This window comes from Panonychus citri, unplaced genomic scaffold (assembly GCF_014898815.1).
Source record: "Panonychus citri isolate SS breed McGregor unplaced genomic scaffold, ASM1489881v1 Contig00141, whole genome shotgun sequence".
Classification (NCBI taxonomy): Eukaryota; Metazoa; Arthropoda; class Arachnida; order Trombidiformes; family Tetranychidae; genus Panonychus; species Panonychus citri.
The window spans coordinates 4,344,611-4,364,996 of record NW_026515546.1 but is presented as its reverse complement, the minus strand read 5'-3'; the positions used below and the strand labels follow the sequence as shown (position 1 = coordinate 4,364,996).

General features: G+C 29.4%; 1 protein-coding gene across 1 annotated transcript; it reads right to left on the bottom strand.

Annotated features, from left to right (window-relative positions):
• Positions 1-81: 81 nt before the first annotated feature.
• LOC128395636 (uncharacterized) lies at positions 82-18,734 on the bottom strand. Its single transcript, XM_053356101.1, has 7 exons — positions 18,279-18,734; positions 9,738-9,858; positions 5,856-6,061; positions 5,154-5,289; positions 4,937-5,070; positions 3,419-3,671; positions 82-569 (listed from the first exon to the last, which is right to left on the bottom strand). Exons 2-7 carry the CDS (start codon positions 9,784-9,786, stop codon positions 445-447), a joined length of 903 nt encoding a protein of 300 aa, XP_053212076.1. The 5' UTR covers positions 9,787-9,858; positions 18,279-18,734; the 3' UTR covers positions 82-444.
• Positions 18,735-20,386: the final 1,652 nt, after the last annotated feature.

Genomic DNA, 20,386 nt, shown 5'->3' with positions numbered 1-20,386 from the left:
AATCATGATAAAGTGATTAGTGTTTAAATGATTAGTTAATCAATCAATAACAATTTGAAAGAATTAGAAATGAAAATTGAAACAATTTAATTGCTCTTTTATTATCATTTACATATTATTGCTCATTAATTGTTTGCTTAATTTTTCATCAATAATTTAAATTGTCTTGAAAACGAAACAAAATTTACAAAATGAAAAGTTTTTTTTAATAGTAACTATTGTTTTAATCAGTTTCCTTGATTGTTATTCATTGATTTAGTTGGAAAACAAATTTGTCAACTTTAATTGTTGTCGTTAATTTATTATATACATGTTAGGATAAAATTGATTTCAAGTATTAATAGTTAATCCAGTAATGTTGATGGAAATCGGAAACAATTAAATGATTGATGATGGTGAAAGTTAATTGTAATAAATTATCAAAATCCATTGAGGTGAAACAATTTATGTAACCATTGATAAGATTATATTTAAATTGTTTGTCGTAATTAAATTAATCAATATAAACAGTAATACAATTAGACCGAAATGGTTACTCATGTTAATCCTTGGATTTGAAAAATCACCAACTGTAAATGGGAAAAGAAAAAGTAAATTAGTTAATCACAATTAGTTTAAATTGTTTCAATTTTCAATTCACAATCAATGGCGATGAAAATACAAAAACAACAATCTCAATGAAATCAAATGTAACAATCAACTAAAATCATCATCGTAATCATTTCCATTACGAGAATAATTAGTTTCATTGGATTAACATACAATCATGATGATAATCATCATCATCATGCTAATCATTGTCATTAAAAGGGTAACAATTAAAAAGTATTTAAAAAATACATGATAACTCATCAGGGATTTCAATTGATTTCTTACAAAGAAACAGAAACTGATTGAACTTTTTTTCCCCTGCTACTGATTATCATTAATTTAAATCATTTTTTGGGTTTACAGTTACAAATGTATAACAATTAAGGACAGGATAATAATTATAACATGACAATAAAAGGTAACAGTTTTGATATGTTAATGTAATTGCGTGACAATGAGTAACCATATCATGAATGTCCACTCGAATGTCCAGAAAAATTAACATTCTGTCCCTGAAAATGAGTTGACATCAAGTTGATTCTCAAAAAGTTTTATTCCCTTTATGTTTTCTGATTCAAATTCGTGAATTAATAACAAAGTGAATCAAGAAAAAGTGAAATAAAAATAATAAAAAAACAACTTGAATAATCATTATGTTGATTAACGATTAACATGACGATTAACATGATCACCATGAACACTCACTTATAATTTAAGGTGTAAAAAAAAAGTTCAATCTCTCTGATCTTTGAACGACAACATTGTTAACCTTTCCATTTCCACATTGAAACCTCATGCTGAGTATTCACATGTTATCCATCCCAGTCAATGATATTCCATTCGTGACAATAATCCAGTCGGGATTTCTCATCATCCTGATCCTCTCTCTCAAATTCTCATCATCATCTTCACTTGCCTCATGTCTCTCTGACTATATATCAACTTATATTCTTACGATTTGGATGAGGTTTCATTTGTTTTATTCTTGTCTCATATTCATCTGATTAAGAGTGTAAAGTTAATGCAAATTCTGTGCACACACTTGAAATACCTTCATGAATATCGTGATAGCGGAAAAGATGAAGACAAAAAATTCATAATCTTTTTTCTTGTAGCATCTCTAGTATTTTATCCTCTCTTTATTCAATATGAACCAAAATGATAACAAATAACATTTAGAATTACGTAAAGGAAGCACTTCCAATCTCATGGTATATAATTCAGCAAGATGAGATAACATGGCAACATTTGTAAGTCTTGAATTTTTTATGCAGGAAAACAAAAGTGACTCAAATCTCAAATATGATTCACTTTGAAATTTCAATCAGATTCATTCATGAACTTTACCCTGTTTTGCTAATTAGAGAGGCACATCAATAAGATAATAGATTTTCCAATCATTGATTATCGAAAATGAAACTAATCAGTTGAAATCATTAGTTGATGAAAATTTTCAACATATTGGATAATAAAAAAATAATCTAGAAGAGAGAGAGAAAAGTTTCAACTATTAAATTGTTTGTGTGTGTATCAATTTCATTGTATCATTAATGTTTTATCTTCATTTTGATATTTGTCAACAAATTGCGAAAAAAGGATATTCGAGAATCTATCGAGTTCTTAAGAGAGAAGAAAACTTTCTTCGAGATAAATTGTTAAGAAGAGGAAAACGAGATATTAGTACTATTACATTGTTCTTGTCAGCATTTTTCTCATCTCACTTTCACTTTCTCTCTCAACTATTGTCCACTGAATGTACCTCTGTCCATCTCTTGTTATTTTCTAGATGATATTGTTTGTTGAACAAAAATGTTTCTAGTTCAACAATTTCACATGAATCTGTGGATAGGGGATTGATGATTGTTTTCTCTATGTATTTTTCCCACTGCCCAGTGTCCACCCTGTCTCTCTCTCTCTCTGTCTCTCTCTCTGTCTCTCTCTCTTTCTTTCTTGCTAGTCTTTGGTAGGTAAAAATCCTTCGCTCATTAAATTGGCCTGAAATTGATTGTTTTTATTTTCTCCCTCGTAATATAATCCCTCCCACTTTGTCCCTTATTCCCAATTTCCCTTTAACTGACCATCATCATCATCATCTTCATAATCATCATCATCTTCATCTAAGAAGCAAAAAAGAGAACGAGAGAAGTGTAATTTAGCTTGACCCTCTCTCTCTCTCTCTTTCTCATTCTTACAGCTTAACTAGCCAACTGACCATTCCCTGAAGCCATATCAGGTGAAATCTAGAAATCATTTCAAGCTGACTTTCAATGTTATCATACTAATGATACTGATAACTCAATGAATTCAATTGTGTGATAAAAATTGAGACAAAAAGAAGAAACTGAAAAAAATTCATCATGACAATTGATTCAAAAGATGGGATAAAATTCATGATAAAATAACCTAATGATGATAATGATGATGATACAACAACAGCAATCACACACAACAGGGAGTAAATATAAATTGAATCCATTCACAGGGTGGGAAAAGTAAAGGATGACCATTGAATTCTGGGGACATTAAACAAACTAATCAACCCGCTTCCAGCTTACTCTCCCTCCTCTGTCTCATCATCATTAAATGGACACTACCAATTAACAGGAAAATAACATGACACTAACAACTTATTTCCTGCTAATTTAAATCAACGAGAGAAACAAATCAACTTGTACATTGATCCATAATAATCAATTATTTTCAATCCAATTTTGGTATCATCATCAATAAACAACGATAATATTTCATTCCAATTGCATCCATCAATTATCATCATGAAAGAAAAAGTTCTAATCAGTTATACAAGTTCGATATTTTCGTTTCTTACCTTGGCTTAAATTTTCACTGAGCGAATCTCGTTGAAGATTATCTTGTTTACTCTTTGAACTGGTTGTCCGGTACAAAGTGACCTGAGCTTTACTGGTCTTTTGGACTGCATGTATTTGCGATGTACACTTGAGTATGATAGTATCTTTAATAAAATGTTGCTCTTTTATCACAAAGTTTAAGCTTATAAATGATGATTCTAGGCCATCATTATATAAGGTCGTTGAAAAGCCAACTTTATATTCTGATCCAATCTGTAGGGAAAACAACCGGAAAAGGAAACAGATTAAAACATCACATTGAATAAAGATTAACTGTTTAATTTTATAGTGTTCGTATACTGTTGACAATTAAGTCTGATATTCAGCTAACAATCAAATTATTTACAGAGAAAAGTTAATTTTGATAAAATCATTTGTTAAACAGTTGAAATCATTTTGTTAACCATTAAAGTTACATCATCCTAATTCAATTAGACTATGATAATCTTGATAAGGTCTAAATTAACTAGAGTAAATCAACTTGATAATTACTGCAAAAATAGCGGAAATGGTCAGTTGCTATGAACGAAAGTTTTGTGCTGAACAAAGTTCTTGATTTTTGGAAAGTTAATCAAACGAAATTGAAACAATTAATGGTCAGATAAAATGATCGTCATGAGTGAGCACGAACTTCGTGTCAAGAATTTTTATTTTTCTTCTAGACTTTTGTCCGAGTTTCGAATTGAAATTTTCCAAATCTGAACTCATCATGGAATTTATCTCGATACAAACATCGTTTACTTCATCTACATATAAGTTTATAGTTGTTCATATATATTGACCATTTACTGACCAATAACCTCGAGATACTTGAAACTTAAGATTGAAGGAAAAAGCAAATGATACCTTTTCCTGTTCACCATGGTGAAAGTTCATGATATTCAATGATTATTATTATTTCACGAATCATTAATTTCAATCAAGACGCTATCAGATGATATAAATTTGATCATCAAGATCATGTCTTTTCATGATAATCAAACGATTAATCAAATGGTAAGGAAAAAAAATTAAATATCAGCAATATCATATTGTTACAATTCTGGAAATTGATTTGATTATTGTTATCATAATTTGTTATCCAATTCAAATCATCGATGATAATTATGTTCTAACCCCTTTTCCCATTCTCATGATTATCAAATGATTTATCAGCACTGATTAAAGAGTAATGAATTAGTCAATTAATCAATGAAATGTTGATATAATTTATATTGAATCTTATGCTTATCATGTTACTAATCAATCAGTTGATCAAGCAAAGAAAAGTAAAACTAAATTAAGTTGATGATAATAATCAACTTAATCGGTTATCAATCATTACTGTCAAGAGGAAATTAAAAAAAAACCTGAACCATTCACTCAAATATTGGGAGTGAAAACCAACAATCAACAACATAGTAATTAGATGAGCGGATTCTGATTGTGGTCATGTTTCATTCCAAGGGGGTTAAGGTTCAGTTAGTGGCTGAATTTACCTTGACATTGTTGATAAACCATGTTAACGATGCTGAAGGCTTTGATTTCGGGGAGGTACAATTGGCGATCGCCTCCTCGTTTGGATTATATTTGAATTTTCCTATGCTTATTTGTGGATCTTCAATTGGTAGATCTGTTGATTATGGAGAAAAGAAGCATTAGAAAGTAGAAAATTTAGAAAAATTTTTACTGTTATTATTTGTTGATTGTTCTTACGATAAATTTCCATATCTTTCTCTGCTGCTGCAGTGTTGAATGAAGGAGCTTCGGCTGATATCTCACAACGATATTTACCCGCCGAGTTAAGGTCAACATAACGAAGATAAACTGTGGTACTCGCTGATCTGGATGTCTAAATCGAGAATGTCAAGAGGAAAGTTCAAGAAATTCAATAAAAATCATTAACACAAATGACACTCAACAATAATCCATCATAATAACTCATTAATCCTTTAAGTTTATTGTAATGTATAAAATAAACTCACAAACTTATGATTAGAGGATTAGTTTAAATCCATAGTCTAAACCAGTTAAAACAATTAGCAAACCTAAAGTATTAGTCCATTAATTCATAGTCTACAATTGATATTGAAAGTTGATCCAATAAAATCAATTTCTTCAGTTGAACTAACATTGTTATTGATACAAATGACCGTTAGAAACTTTCAAATTTTTTAATCTAATCCCTTATGGTTATCCTAGCTAATCGACTACAAGATTGTACATCAAGAAGATATTTAATCTAAGGTAATGAGATAATCAAGTTAATGAGAGATAATATCCTTTGAAAGGTGATCATTTAATCCTAATCAGGATTAACTAACACGAGATCCTTTAAGAAGGTGGGAAAAGGATTGACATTAAAAGGATCAATAAGATTAATGAGGATAAGAAAAAAAAGAGAGATAAAAATCTTACATCAACTCTGATACCTTCCATAGGTAATACCTGAGCATGAGGCCAGTCTTTAGGCACGTAACGGTAAAATTCAGATCCATCTTTGTACCATTTAACGGAATACAATTTATCATCTTCTAAATCATAGCTACAGGTTAATTCAACTGATTCACCGGCAATGGTTGGTGAAGGAACTCTTAGATCAACAATACGTAGGCAGTAAAGTCCTTGATAGAAAAAGAAGAAGGAAAAAAAATACAGTAAGTTCAAAGATTTTAGAGAATCCATGAGATGAAGAATAGAATAGAATATAAAAAAAAATTCGAAAAAAAATTTCAAGGTGAATAATCTAAATGTAAACCGATCATCATTATGTATGTGTTTGTGTATGTATTTCCATGTAGTCTATTTGTATAAGGAAAAAGCAATTTGTTAGAGTCGTTTCCTTTTCCTCTCTTCTCATCCTCATCCTCATCTTCCTTTTCCTTGTGATATCATGAAGTTCATGGTGAATGTTCATTTTATAAAAAGAAAATGATAAACATAAAAAGATAAAAGAGAAAATCTTTTCTAATGGTTTTCTTATACTCCCGAACAAAACTACTCTCCATCTTATTGACCATTCAAATGACCATTCAAATAATTCTCTCTCTCTCTCTTTCCAATCATCATCATCACTCTAATCATATTTTTTTCTTCTCTATCTCTCTCTCTCATTCTCTCTACTTTTCATCACACTCCAATTTTATCCTTCTCTTCCTAATCATCATTATCCTCTCCCTTCCCTAACCAGTCATTTGTATATTCATTTATTAAACAACTTGATCCATAGAGTACACAAACTAATGGTATTTGAATTGATAAATATTACATTTCAAATGTTACTCTTTCCCATTGTAATGTACACACACTTCACTTTCTCAACCACCGCCATAACTTTCATCACCCACCATGTACATGGTGATGTCAGGGTAACAATGAGATTGAAATGAAAGTAGACACAAAAAAACCTTGTCATTGAAATTATATGTTTCAAGAAAAAAAAACAAGCAAATTCTGAATGAAATTTATCATAAACATTTATGTTCATTCAAAAGATTAACTAAAATTTGATATTATTCTGTCATTTTCAGCACATTTCACTCATTGTACTTCCGGATGTTTCCAATGACACAAAATTGTCTGTCAATGTCGAAATTATCACTCAGAAAATCAAAGGTGAAAAAAATTGTAAACGAATTGAACTTTTTCTTGTTACATTCAATTAGTGAACATTATTTTTTCATGCCCCATGTATATCTTAATCTCACCTTTACACTTGTACCTCAGGGAGTGAGATTTAGTTCGCAATGTTCAAAAGGTAACCTAAGTAACCTGAAGAGTCTGAACCATCACACGATGAATAATTAATATCATTTGTTTGTCGATCGATTTCATTCATTGGAACAGATTAGTTTCAATGTAACTCTATTTTTCTTTACTTTTCTGCGAACATGATAATTTATCTTTCTCCATCTTCATCCATCTTCAACCTATTATTTCAATTCGTCGATGATGCTGATAATCTTATCATCTTTATCTTCCTCTTCAAATCGAACAATGAACATTTCAAATTGAATGTCGAAGAAGAAGAAAAAACAAGGAAACTCCAATTCTATTAGTCAATACCTCCAACTTTTCATCAACTTCCAGAAAAACAATGACCACAACTGACCCTTCAATCAATCAAAGGCCCAAAATTGAGCAAAAAAAGTTCATCATGAAACAATAGAAACAAAAATATTTACATATTAATACATAGTAGTTAAATGAACCATTCAAGGTAATCAATGATTAGTAATCAAATTAATCATTCATGAAACAAAAAGCTATTAATTGATCAGAAATTGATTTAAAGCTTTCCAATAAACCTATCATGAAAATCAAAAGCTAATCAAAATAAGTGAAAGTTAATAACTAATCTCCCCTGAAAATTATTACTACTCAGACCGAGAGAGAGAGAGAGAGACCTGAAAACTAATCATAATGATACAAGAATTGGTAAAAATTGATATCTACAAAAACCAGGCAATGTAACAGTTTATCAAAGCTTAATCATCCAGAGTCCATGGTTAAATCAGCTTATATACCTATGGACTAATTTCACCCTGTTACATGATGGTCATCTTGTTGTTTCTTTTCAGAGTTTTCTTATTAATAGAATAATGTTTTTTTTTGTTTTTCTCTTTTCCCCTTTCTCTATGTACATGGTATTCATTACAGAAAATCAGATCGATTTCCAATAAAATGACCTCTCTCTCTTTTCTCTCCCTTCCTCAATTCTTTCAATGATTAACTGTATCACTAATAGTAATAAGTAATTACGATTAATACAAAATCCATCAACGCCCCAGGTAACCATAAATAATGCATGTTATTATCAATACTAATGATAACTTTTAATGTATTTTATTTCTGGTTATGGTAAGAAATTAGTTTACTAATCAACAGCCATCAATAATATATTGTGTATAAATATATTATCGATAAGTTGGACATTCGAGGAAAGTTCAAAATTGTGATTTTCTTTTTTCTTCTGTTTCCTCTTCTAATAAAATATATGTTTGGTTAGTTTCTATTTCTTATTAAAATCTCACCACAGTTTAAATGTGTAACCATATTGAAAAAGATTCTCCCTTTAGATTAGTAAAGAAAAACAAAAGTTCTAAGATGATCTGTTTGGTTCTTTCATTTTATCGAATTAAATTTTCATATCATATTGAATTCTATCTGAAAGTAAATAAAGTGGATGAGTATATAATAGAGGGTGGAAAATATAAGATTCACCCTTGAAAAAAGAGATCAACTATTTGTTTTCCATTCTTATGAATCATTTAAAATGCTCTAAGCAAATAGTAGATAAAAAAGTTTACTACAACTTTTTTCAGTTCGATATTTTGTCTGAACTTTTCTCTAACAATCAATATCAATATCTAAAAATTTGATAAAATTATGATAACAATGTGATCGCACTAGAAACATGGGAATATAAGAATTGATGAAGTAAAAGTTTTTTCATTTTCGATTAAATTGAAAGTTCTAGTTTTCCATGATGGTCAATCAGATATGCTATTGAAACTTTCGGGTATATTATTAGCATTAATTAACCTTTTTAATGGACAATCAAAGTAACTTAATTATCCAATGGACCGAATCTAATAATGGTAATCATAAAATTGGAACAATTTAGATTCGTAAGCCTATAACTATGTTCATGTCTGAACTATATTCATGGGGAAAAGATTGAACTTTCTGTGGGAATTTCAAGATTCAGAATAGAAAATTGATATTGTATTGCTTTCCCTGGTGTAATTCAGGGAAAATCAGTAAGTTCATTGAATTCTTTTAATTGTCTAATAATTTGGTTGATTATTTTTAGATTTCTGAAAAGTTCAATACAATTTCTTTCACTTGTGGGTCAGTTTATTTTTGTATGGTCAGTGTTGAGTAAATAATATCTTCATGAATAGGGGAAAGTTAATTTAATCTGTGAGTAATATAAACATTGTATCAATGACAATTACATCAGAATCAAATGTTAACCATTCTCTTCAAACATAATCATGATTCAATTTCAATCTCCAGGTAAATATTGGCTAACATTTTCATGGATCTAAATGAAAAACTAACTAACTGTCCAGAGATTATATGAATCTAGTAGCTGTCAATATTTGCCATCCACAATTCATGACGATAGTCTGTCCATGGTTAACCTAAAGGTCATGAATTTCAACTGAATTGTCTAAACTTTCATCAACTTTTCAGTCAACAATTAACAATCAAAGTTGCAAGGACTAATCACCAACAAGTTACACAATATCGGCAATACACTGATCAGTTAATCTGAAGATTAAGATTACTTACCTTGTATTAGTATTAACAGTAAATTGAGTGTGATAACTTTTGGATACATTTTGAACTGACCACTTGATGTGAAGTGATTGAAGATCAACTTGACCAGTCCAGTTTTGATTGATTATCGAATCTGAGAAAAAGCAAATTTAGAACAGAAAATTTGATTAGTTGAATGTTTTCTTTTGAAACAAATATCGATTAATTTTTCCATAAAACGGATAATCTTGATTCTAGCAAAAAGTTAAATCATGATGATGATATTTCAGAGATAATTATCATGATGATGAGAATGAATTTCAAGGTTAGTTTACTTTTGATTGACAGGTATAAGGTTATCATATGTACTTTTTTTTCATCCCAATGTTGGTCACAAGTCAATAACAGTTAACATTGGGCAAAGAGATGGAGAGGAAAAAAAAAGTTCTGTGTGGATAATGTTATTCATATTCATTGTGTTATTATCATGCTATGAATATGAAGAGATGGAACATTTTTTTTATTATTATTAGACTTTGAATCTTTCTCGTCATCATCATCAGGCCTGTTTTCCTGAAAGGGGAGAAGTGTATAATTCTGATGACAGGATATAATTGAGAAATGAAACACACCGTGAACATTAACAGGAAATTTCATATCATTCGACTCAATTCTCAGGGATAATACATGATGCTTTCTATTCACTGTCATTTCAATTCCATCAAGTTCATGTTACATATGAATAGAGATACGAGAAAAAATATACACTAAACATTTATCATGCTACGATTTTATTACCATGATTATCATTTCAAATCTTTAATTCTGATTGATACAATGTAATTTTAGTCTTATCGCCAATGTTACAAACATTTTAATCTGATTCTTGAAATATATTCAATTCAAATGGGCGATAAAATTATTCACTCCAAGCGATAATACCTGAACTTTTTCCGAATCCACCTCAATATTGTCAATTCATATGTAATATCAATATTAATATAAATGATTTTCTGTTCTAATTGTATCATGATAATCATCAGGTTCACTAATCAAATGCTACAAGTGAAAAGGAAATTCAGTTTGTATTCAGAAGGAAAAAAAGTTCATTATCATGATGAAAATGAATCAGATTCTATTAATATGAATGGTAACTATTAATATAACTCCTTGCGGACATTAGCAAAATATATAAACATTATAAAGAGATTCAAGAATCTTATTTTAATTACAATTAACACTTAGTAACTTGGCTTTAAGTTGTAAATAAAGTGTAAAGGGATGATATGAAGATGTGAAAGATGACCAAAGGAAATCAAAACGATGACCACTTGAGAGGGGAAAAGTGGAAAAGGAAAGTTATGAAAAAGGTAATAAAAAGTAACATTATCATGACTATTATTGGATATTACATCTTAGTGGTCATTTAACGGAATCAGAATGATAACATTTCTGTGTAACATTATCTGTTTGTTATTAATACACAAATAAATATATTTCATGTCCAGTTATTTGGAGGGGGAAAACAATTGTTGACCAAAACCAACAACAACAAACCAAGAAAGCTGATTGAGAATGAATCAATTCAATAGTAATAATAACAATATCAAACATCATTAAATCATGATAAGTGTGATGATAAAAATACCGTTACTTTTGAAAGTAAAAGGTAACAAATATATATATATATGATTGTTATGGTAATTTTATCATCATGTTACAATTTCAACAACTGATTATGTTTATGATAATATCTGATTGAATTAAAGTTATTTTCATCATTAATTTACATACTCAAATCATGAGTTATCTCATTCAGTCATCCATTCAATTTTCATCATGATATTTTCAATTGAAATGATTACATGTTAATAGATTGATAACCAATAATCAGTCAATGATAAATACAGCCACAGGTCATGGTGGATAACAACTGAGTAACCATGAGAAAAGTTATATATATAAATAAGACAAGGGGAAAAACTATTATCATGATTTATATATATACATTACATATCATATATGGTGGTGGATTTTTCATCAATTCATTACTCTTGCCTTGAGGATGTCACCTTAGTCGGTGGGTTGTTATGCGTGTAGCTAAATTGTCTGGTCAAGAGGAAGAGGAATCATCATCATCATCATCGAGATTAGGATTTGGAATCGGGAGAGGAAAACATGAAGCTTGATCTACTCTATACAAAGCTCAAGATATTTACATGATATTGTGTGAGTAAGAAATATTAATATTGACACAAGAGGAGTTGGTTATTAATTATTGGACTATACTGATAGTTGGTCAGCTATTGACAACAAGTGAAAGTCAATTATGATAATCAAGATAATCTCAATGAACAACATTGACACAGAACATTCAAAGTTTCAGTTTTCTTTCATCCTCTCGAAGGTTAATCAATTTGACAATTGAGTATCGCTCAATCTCATACCATTCATTTCTTGAGTGTCTAGAACTTATATTTAACGATTAAATCGCAAAAAAAACATCGGCAATGAACAATATTCATTCATAAATCAGTTAGATTTTGTTTTTTTCTCACTCTCTTTCTCTCATGAAAATGAAAAAATATTGTTCAAGTTACTTCATCTTGTGTATTAGCATCATCATCATGAATTTACTGAATCATCTGAACTTTTATTCCACTTAATCTAAAGTTTAATCTTGCAAGAATAATGGTAACTATTATTGTTCATTATTATTGAATTAGTATGATGAGCGGAAAAATACTGTTGGTGGAGCACGAAAAGTTCAGGTAATTCAATAAGATGGAGAGAAAAAAGTTGTTAAGAATTTTATTTTTTTTTTTTTCGACGACTTCATGATGGTTTTTTTCATCTATGGAAATTTTCTTGTAAAAGAAATTTAGCTTTAATCAAATGCTGAGAACAATTTAAATTAACTCATCGGAATGAGATTCTCTGTAATAAGAACAGACAAAAACAACAACAATGGAATGAGAATCAAGGGAAGCAAAAGAAAAAAAGTTCTAAGGTAAGAAAAGAAAAGAAAAGAAGAAGAAAAAAAATAAAAATTCCATCATGATAATAGGTGTTGAAGCTCATTGGAATGACCATTGAATCCTATGGACTATTATTCACAGTAGGAGGACTGGAGAGGTTAAAGATCATGTAAGAGGGATGAGAAAATTTTCTCTCTGATAAATGGTCATCTCAATGGGATTACAATGATAAATGGTCCATTTAGAGGTCACTTCAATAGCAATTTCCATTGTTTACCAAACATCTTCAATCTTTCATCTTTCATCCCTTTAGCATCCTAATTATCATCAACATTAAAAACATGATAATAACATGATGATGATGATGATGATGATGTAAGATGATTATTTCTCATCTTTAAGATTAACCTTAATTCAAGAGGATTTAATGTAACATTCAATTGGCTGTTGACCATTAACACTAATCATTCAAGATAAAATTATCTCAACATGATGATAATGTTAATCATTTAGCATCCTAAAGATGAAAAGTTAACATCAAATGTAAAGATTAAATCTTGATTAGGTTTAAATCATAATCTTATTGATACATTTATTTTGTCACAATTTAGATTATCAAACTCCCAAATGCTATACTAGTGTGTATAAATTAACTATTAGTGACCATTAGCCAATCCTATTGACCATCATCAGATCAGCAGTACAGTTTTTTTTTACTATTGTTAATCTTATAATTAACTAAATTAGAAAGTTAATCTTTGAATAATCAAAATATCTGAGAGAATGATAATATATTTGATGATTAACAAAATGTCTGGAAAGATAATTAGTTAATTGGTGGAATCTAATACCTTGTGATGGTAATAATAGCCTGTAAACATGGATAAACTCGGAAAGGCATCAATGGTCATTGTCTGGGTGTTTGTGTGTCCAAAGTGTAAAAATAAACATAATCATCAGAATTGAAACTTATATTTGTAGTTACCAGATTTACGATATATTATTGTGACTATTATTAGTTTTTATTATTGCTCGTAAATGGATTTTATTATTATTATTGTGATGCTCATCAGAATCATCATCATCATTTATCCTGAGAAGATAAAGAGAGAGAGAGAGAGATTTTCTATCATCATTTATTGATGGATGAAACCGATATGGTCAAGAACTAAATGGTTACTATCGAGAAGGATAAACATTTATTAGGTTCTAGTCAAGTGGATGATATGTATCAATATTCAGTAATATACATGGGACATGATTCGAGAGATGAAATGATGATAATGTTCTGTGAGCTCGATTTGAACATTAAACTTGGTGCTTAGAACAATTTTCTTTCGACTATTTTTAAGATAAATAAAAAAGTTTTTATCCTTTAGATCTCGATTATGATATCGCTTTCTCTCTGTATGTTTGGATCAATGAGTTTCTCTTGGAACATTTTCGTTTTTCATATTCTACTCTCTGTAAATATCTTTCTTTCTATGGGAGAAAATTTTTCAGCTCAAAAATTTTCCAAATGAATACTAACTTATTCCACTAAGTTTATCCTCTTTCTCTCTTTCTCTCTCTCTCTTTTTCGTAATCCACCAATTCGAGTTTGGACATTCTTCTTTTCGAAATAATAACCTGGATTTTCACGAATTTTCTTTTACTTCTTTTTTTCTCTTGATTTGTTTTGATTCTTCTTCAGAAACTTGAGACTTAGATTATCTGATAAATATCATGGGAAATACTTTTACCCTGACCGATTATCTCACAGATTCATGGTAACATATTCATGGTGAACAGTTTGAATTGAACAATATTATTAGAAAGTTACTGTTTGTATGGGGAAAAAGGTGAAAATAGTTCCATGAAAGTGTTGGTATTACAGTTTCATGTCTCTGGTCAGAATATTTTTTCTTTCATTCTCTTCCCTCAGGGTATTTAGATATTTCGACTTATAAATAAACTCTTCTCGTGTTATCAAGCATCATGAAAGAATCAGAATCAGAAACAGAAAATCAACCTTAAAGTGAAAAGGAAAATCTTTTTCAAGAAAAGTTATCAATCTATTCAATTTGTTAATCGAATAAAAAGTTTCAATTAGATTAGAACGTGAAATTGTCTATTCGATCATTTTCTTCACAATCAAGTTTGACAATTTCGAAAGAGCACAAAATCTGCAAGAAAAGAAAAAATTCTACTCAACAGATTCTCTTTTGAACATTTCGAACAGTTATGAAAAAAGTTCGAAATGTAAAAATATTCTAATGGTAATATTATCATCTCGAACTTTTAATTGTTGGTAAAGTAGGAGTACTAATTACAATTAGAATGGTAATTATATGTAAATATTGTGTTAAACTTTATGATTGTTTGATTTAATTATTGTTGGAGAAAATTGTTTAATCATTTGTTTTGTATTTAAATTCAATAATTAATATAATATAAATTACAATTAATTTAAGCAAAAGATGTGATGAAAAATGTTTAATCAATTAAACGGCAACAAATTAAGTTTAATGATGCTACAAAAATCTAGTTGATTAAATTAGGTTTACATGTTGATTATCAAAATGAAATTAACTGTTGGCTTCCTGGTTTTTAAATTGAATTTAATCAAATGTAAATTCCCAGTAGTTTTTTTTGGTTCATGGGGAATCATCTGAATCTGAATCATGGTGATGATGATGCTTAATGCTTTGCAAGAAAAGGCTTACACATGGATCTCACCTGATGTAATGGTAATAATTTTTTTCCACCGGTGTGTAAGGAGATGAAGGGTTCATTCAGTAGACTGAGTGAGAGAGTGAGAGAGAGAGAGAGAGTTACCTTGATCTGAGGCTCTGATGTTAATGATGATTTATGTCAAGATTAGGATGATAAGGTGGATGATGGAGATCATGTAGAGTGTTTATCATCTCTTTATCTTCCTGATGATATTTTCTGCTAGAAGAGAAAGTATTTTCATTGTATCTCTCTCTCTCTCTCTCTCTCTCTCTCTCGTTCTCCATTTCTATTCATCTCCTTTTGTGGTGCTTTACCTGTTCATATTTTTATCTAAATGTTATCTTATATCATAGAATTGGATCAGAATTGGGGGCACTTTAAATTCTTAAGTATTGAACATGGTGGAAGAAGATGAGGATAAGAGCGAACTAGATGGAACGTGACTTTTTATCAAATATCGATGAATAGAAGAAGATAAAATTCTGAGTTAACATCATGAATAAAAATTCTTTTCTTCTTCATCTTACTCTAACATCTTCATTTTCTTCACCCTGATCATCTTCATCATGATGACTGAGTGAGAGAGTAACAAAGAAATTGAAACTTTTTGAAGAAAAAAAAACAACAATAAAAAAATAGCGAAACGAAAACTTAAAACTGTTCAGAAAAAAAATCTATTCTACCTTTTATTTTCTAACTTCCATAGTATCTTCTATCTTATTAAGTTTCCTATTGAAAAGCTACTTGAAACTCATGTTTTCCATGAAATCATCAGGATAATTTTCATGATATTCATGTTTCTAAATGAGACATTTATTTGCTTCATAGTATTACAGTATATAATACAAAGTATATATCTAAGGATAAAAAGAAAAGTTCATTGAGCTGAAACCAAAGTTTTCGATACAAATAGACTTCATGTTAAGTATCATGAGAAATCATAACTTACAAAGTTCCATGAAAGTTATATTGTCAAAATTTCAAATTCTCAATTCATAACATTGGAAAGATATTAAAAAAAAGCTCAATGATTGAATAAATCAGAATTGAAATGATTTCGAAAATGATTACAACTCTTTCATCCATGATTCTTTCCAGTGTTACCCGAAAATTTGAAACATTAATTGTTAATTGTTTCTCCAAATTATTCAATTTTAATCTTGGTAATTAGTTATTCTAATAGCCATTGGATGATTATATTTATATGCAAATGTATTCGGGATGACTAGGGTATGGGGAGGATTAAAGGTGAAGGGAGAGTTTGATTAATGTAATATTAAATGTTACTGGTCAACATTTTTGTTTTTCCTCTTTGTTGTCCATTTAATTGAATAATTATCTTTAAATGATAATCGCTAATCACTTTGACTCATCTTGTTGGCAAAATCGATACATAATCAATATCGATATCATTATTATTAAACAATAAACGAGAGGTCAACATAATGATAATCACTCTGTTCAATAGGTTCAAGAGGCTTTAACTGTTGAGAGGTTAATCATGGATTAGAATTGAAAATTTTAAGATTTTTTTTTCTGTTATTTTTTTTATCAATTGACTGGACAGGGAGGTTAAAGTTATCCTGATAATTACTATTATTACCTGGGTTCAAGGTGGAGTGAGGTGGAGGTGGAGGTGGAGGAGGGAAAGGTGGGAAACACGTAATTTTAATAGTCGTTAATTAATAATTTAACTGATTATGATTAGGATAAAAGCATCAACATCAACATGACTAAGTTACTTGAATAACAATCAGACAATAATAATAATATTAATGCTAGTACACAATTATGAAGCAAATGAAGATTGAAAACCCAATGGTCAAGTGGTCAGTTAGTGGAAGGTAGGAAGAGTGAGTGGAATCAAAATCATTAGCTAAAAATTTCCACCTCTGGCAACAATTATACACCTTGAATATCACAGGGAAAAGGTTAGATAGTAATCACCATGAACTTTTTTTCGCAATTCAAGAAAAAGTTATAATGAAAAAAAAAAGTTTCAAGTGAAAGAAAAACGATTCACTGTGAGGGTGATAATGATGATGATGGAAAGTTAATTTTAGATGGAGAGATTATCTCTCTCATCTTCATCATCATAATCGCTCATTATTATCATCATTGTGGTGAGAAAAGTTTGTTTCCTTTTCCTCTCTCTCTCTCTCTCTTTCTAGCTCTTTATTGTATCTTCATCTGTTCAACAATTTTCATTTCAAGTTCAGAGAAGTGTAAAAATAAGTAATTTACATGGGGAGAAAAGGGTGAATGGTTGAATGATGATCATGATGAAAAGGTAAAAATATGAATGAAAAAAAAGGTAACAGACAAAAGAGGAAAATAAAGAGAGAGAGAAGATGAAAAATTGATGATTTTCACCTTTGACATGATTCTACCTGTGGTAATATTAATAATAGTTATATTATTAACCTTTTATCACAATTATCTTCCCTCGGTGGTTGAATATTTATCTCACCACCTTCAGAATTGTTCAGGTGAATGAGAATTTTTTTATTCTTTTTAATTAAATCACGTGACTTTCTATTCACTCATTTAATTTTCATTCATCTGAAGAGTGGATACTTTTAATTGTTCACCATTAACTGAATCATTTTTTGCATCATGATAATATCATTAACATCGGTTGATTAGATTTTAAATTTTTCCCTCGCAATCAAAATACTAAAAAACTGTTATTCTAATCAAAAGATAATAACAAATCAACTTTTTTTTGCTCATCCTTTAATTGTTATCCCTTTGAAAGATTAAATTGTTTGTGATTAGATTCGCAATTAAGTTTAATCTTCAAGTGTATATTGATATTGAGACAAGATCACCCTGAAGGGCATACAATTTAAATGATTAAGCTAAAAGCATTTATAATTACCTTTGTTGTTGGGCAATTGTTGATTAGTTAACCAAAATGGTGAAAATGTCTTTAATTGTGTTGAAAATTGAAACTAAACAAAAGTATTACAGTTGATAATATTAACGGAATAACAATAACAGAGGTCAATTGTAGTGACAAATTTCATGATGTTGGTGATAAACAATATGAAACTTTTTCTTATCCATGATTTGAGTCAACAATTAAGATACACCAATGACAATTATAAGTGTCGTGATGAAACAAAAACAAACAATTTAAGGTTAATAACAATTGTAAAGTTGTTGGGTCTCCAAAATCAAAGATCTTATTTGAAGGTTACTATTGGACTTGATTGTCCATTTCTTTTGGTAAAACTTTTACAAAGAGAGAAATGCAAACACAACAATTAACTAGTTACAATTAAATTCAATCCAGTTGATACAATAACTAAATTGAAATGATAATCTAACTTGAATGTAACAAGAGGTGGGAACAATTTAGAGCGGGTATTTAATCATCGCCATCTAGTGTTACATTGATGAAAATTTTTCTTCTCTCTCTCACTTACTCTCTCTCTCTCTCTCAAATATAATACACTCTTCCCATGATTATCATGAAAGAATCATGAAAAAATTTGAATCACATGCGCAACAATTTATTCTTGATCATGATTATTAAGCTTTTCCATCTCGGAGATTACTCAATTTCAATGATAATAATAATAATAATATGATTTAGATTAACATTAATTGAATCATTTTCTATAATCAATTACAATTTAATTTACTTATTAACACAATCAGAGTATTTAACTGCAATCAAATAAGAAAAAAGCAACTATAGCAACAAATTAACTTGATAACTTTTTCTTCACCCTGAAATTGATTGATCAGTAACAATCAACTAGATAAAACTGATCAACAATCAACCAATTAATTGAATATTAAATTGAAATAAATATGATAAATTGATTTTCCAAAAAAAAATCACTTAGATTGATTAACTTTAAAGCTTTAAATTGTTGATCACCCAATCAACATTTTTGACTCAGAAATGACTCAGAAAAGGCACCGGTTGGGCCATTTTGAATCATTTATGAATCATGGACTTTATGAATAGTTTTGAATCAAAAATTTTGGATTCTAATCCAAGTTTCTCCGAAAATAGAAACCAGAGTAAAAAATCTGAGCTGGAAAGCTGAACATTTTCCAAGAGAAAGGAATTCCTTTCTCTTGGATAGATAAATCTATTAATTTAGATAAATATCTAAATTCAAGAAAAATATTGCTCGAAATTCAGAGCTAATCGAAATATATCAACAGAATGTTAGAATGTGTGAACGAATGTGTAGCGTTACTTTTGAATTCGCGAAAATAGAAATTTAGAATTTTATAATTATTCAGAAGTTGAGAATAAGTTTTTATTTCGCAAATAGAACAATTTCAAGCAGAAAAATCAAATGTTTCTGGATCCCAAATATCTACAGAAAAAGATCGAAGTTCTTTATCTTTATCTGTTTTTCTATTTGTCAGCAAATTTGGCGGAATAATATCATTTTCTTCATTTTCTGTTCGAATTTGTTCTTCATCCTGAGACATTTGATCTTCAGTTTCATTTTTCTTTAAGTTTCTTTCAAAAGCATTCATATTACAAAGTTCTTTCTGTATTCGATTTCTCAGTTCTTTTTCCTGAATTTCATTATATTCCATTATTCCGGATTTACGAAAGCAGTGATCTATGAAGAATTAGAAATAAAAATATTAGAAAATCGTTCGGAATTGATGCTTAGAGAAAAAGAAACTAAAGCTTACCGATGAAATCTTGTACTCTGGCAAGCCCAAGATCTAGATGAAGTTTTCCTTGAAGTGGTTCCTCGTATGGATCCTTGAATCCCCAAATAAAAGGTAACACGAATTTGCCTTTGTAATCTTTTCTTTCGATATCCATAGACTCAAGCTCATCAACAGAATAGATTTTTTTACCAAGCGTGACATTCTGATAATAAGATTTCGGGAAACAGTTCTTTATCAGGTTATAAGCAAAAGATAATGGATTCGATGGCTTTGCATTTTTTGAAGCGAATTTATATCTTTCTAGGTCCAAAGCTATAGTACCTTCGATATAGA

What these genes read in the sequence shown, in the direction of transcription:
- LOC128395636 (XM_053356101.1), bottom strand. Translation starts at nt 9,786, where the DNA reads ATGTATCCAAAAGTTATCACACTCAATTTACTGTTAATACTAATACAA. An exon ending in TGGAAGGTATCAGAGTTGAT is followed by an intron (nt 5,290 to 5,855) that starts GTAAGATTTTTA and finishes TTCTCGATTTAG; the next exon opens with ACATCCAGATCAGCGAGTAC. An exon ending in GAAAGATATGGAAATTTATC is followed by an intron (nt 5,071 to 5,153) that starts GTAAGAACAATC and finishes CATAATCAACAG; the next exon opens with ATCTACCAATTGAAGATCCA.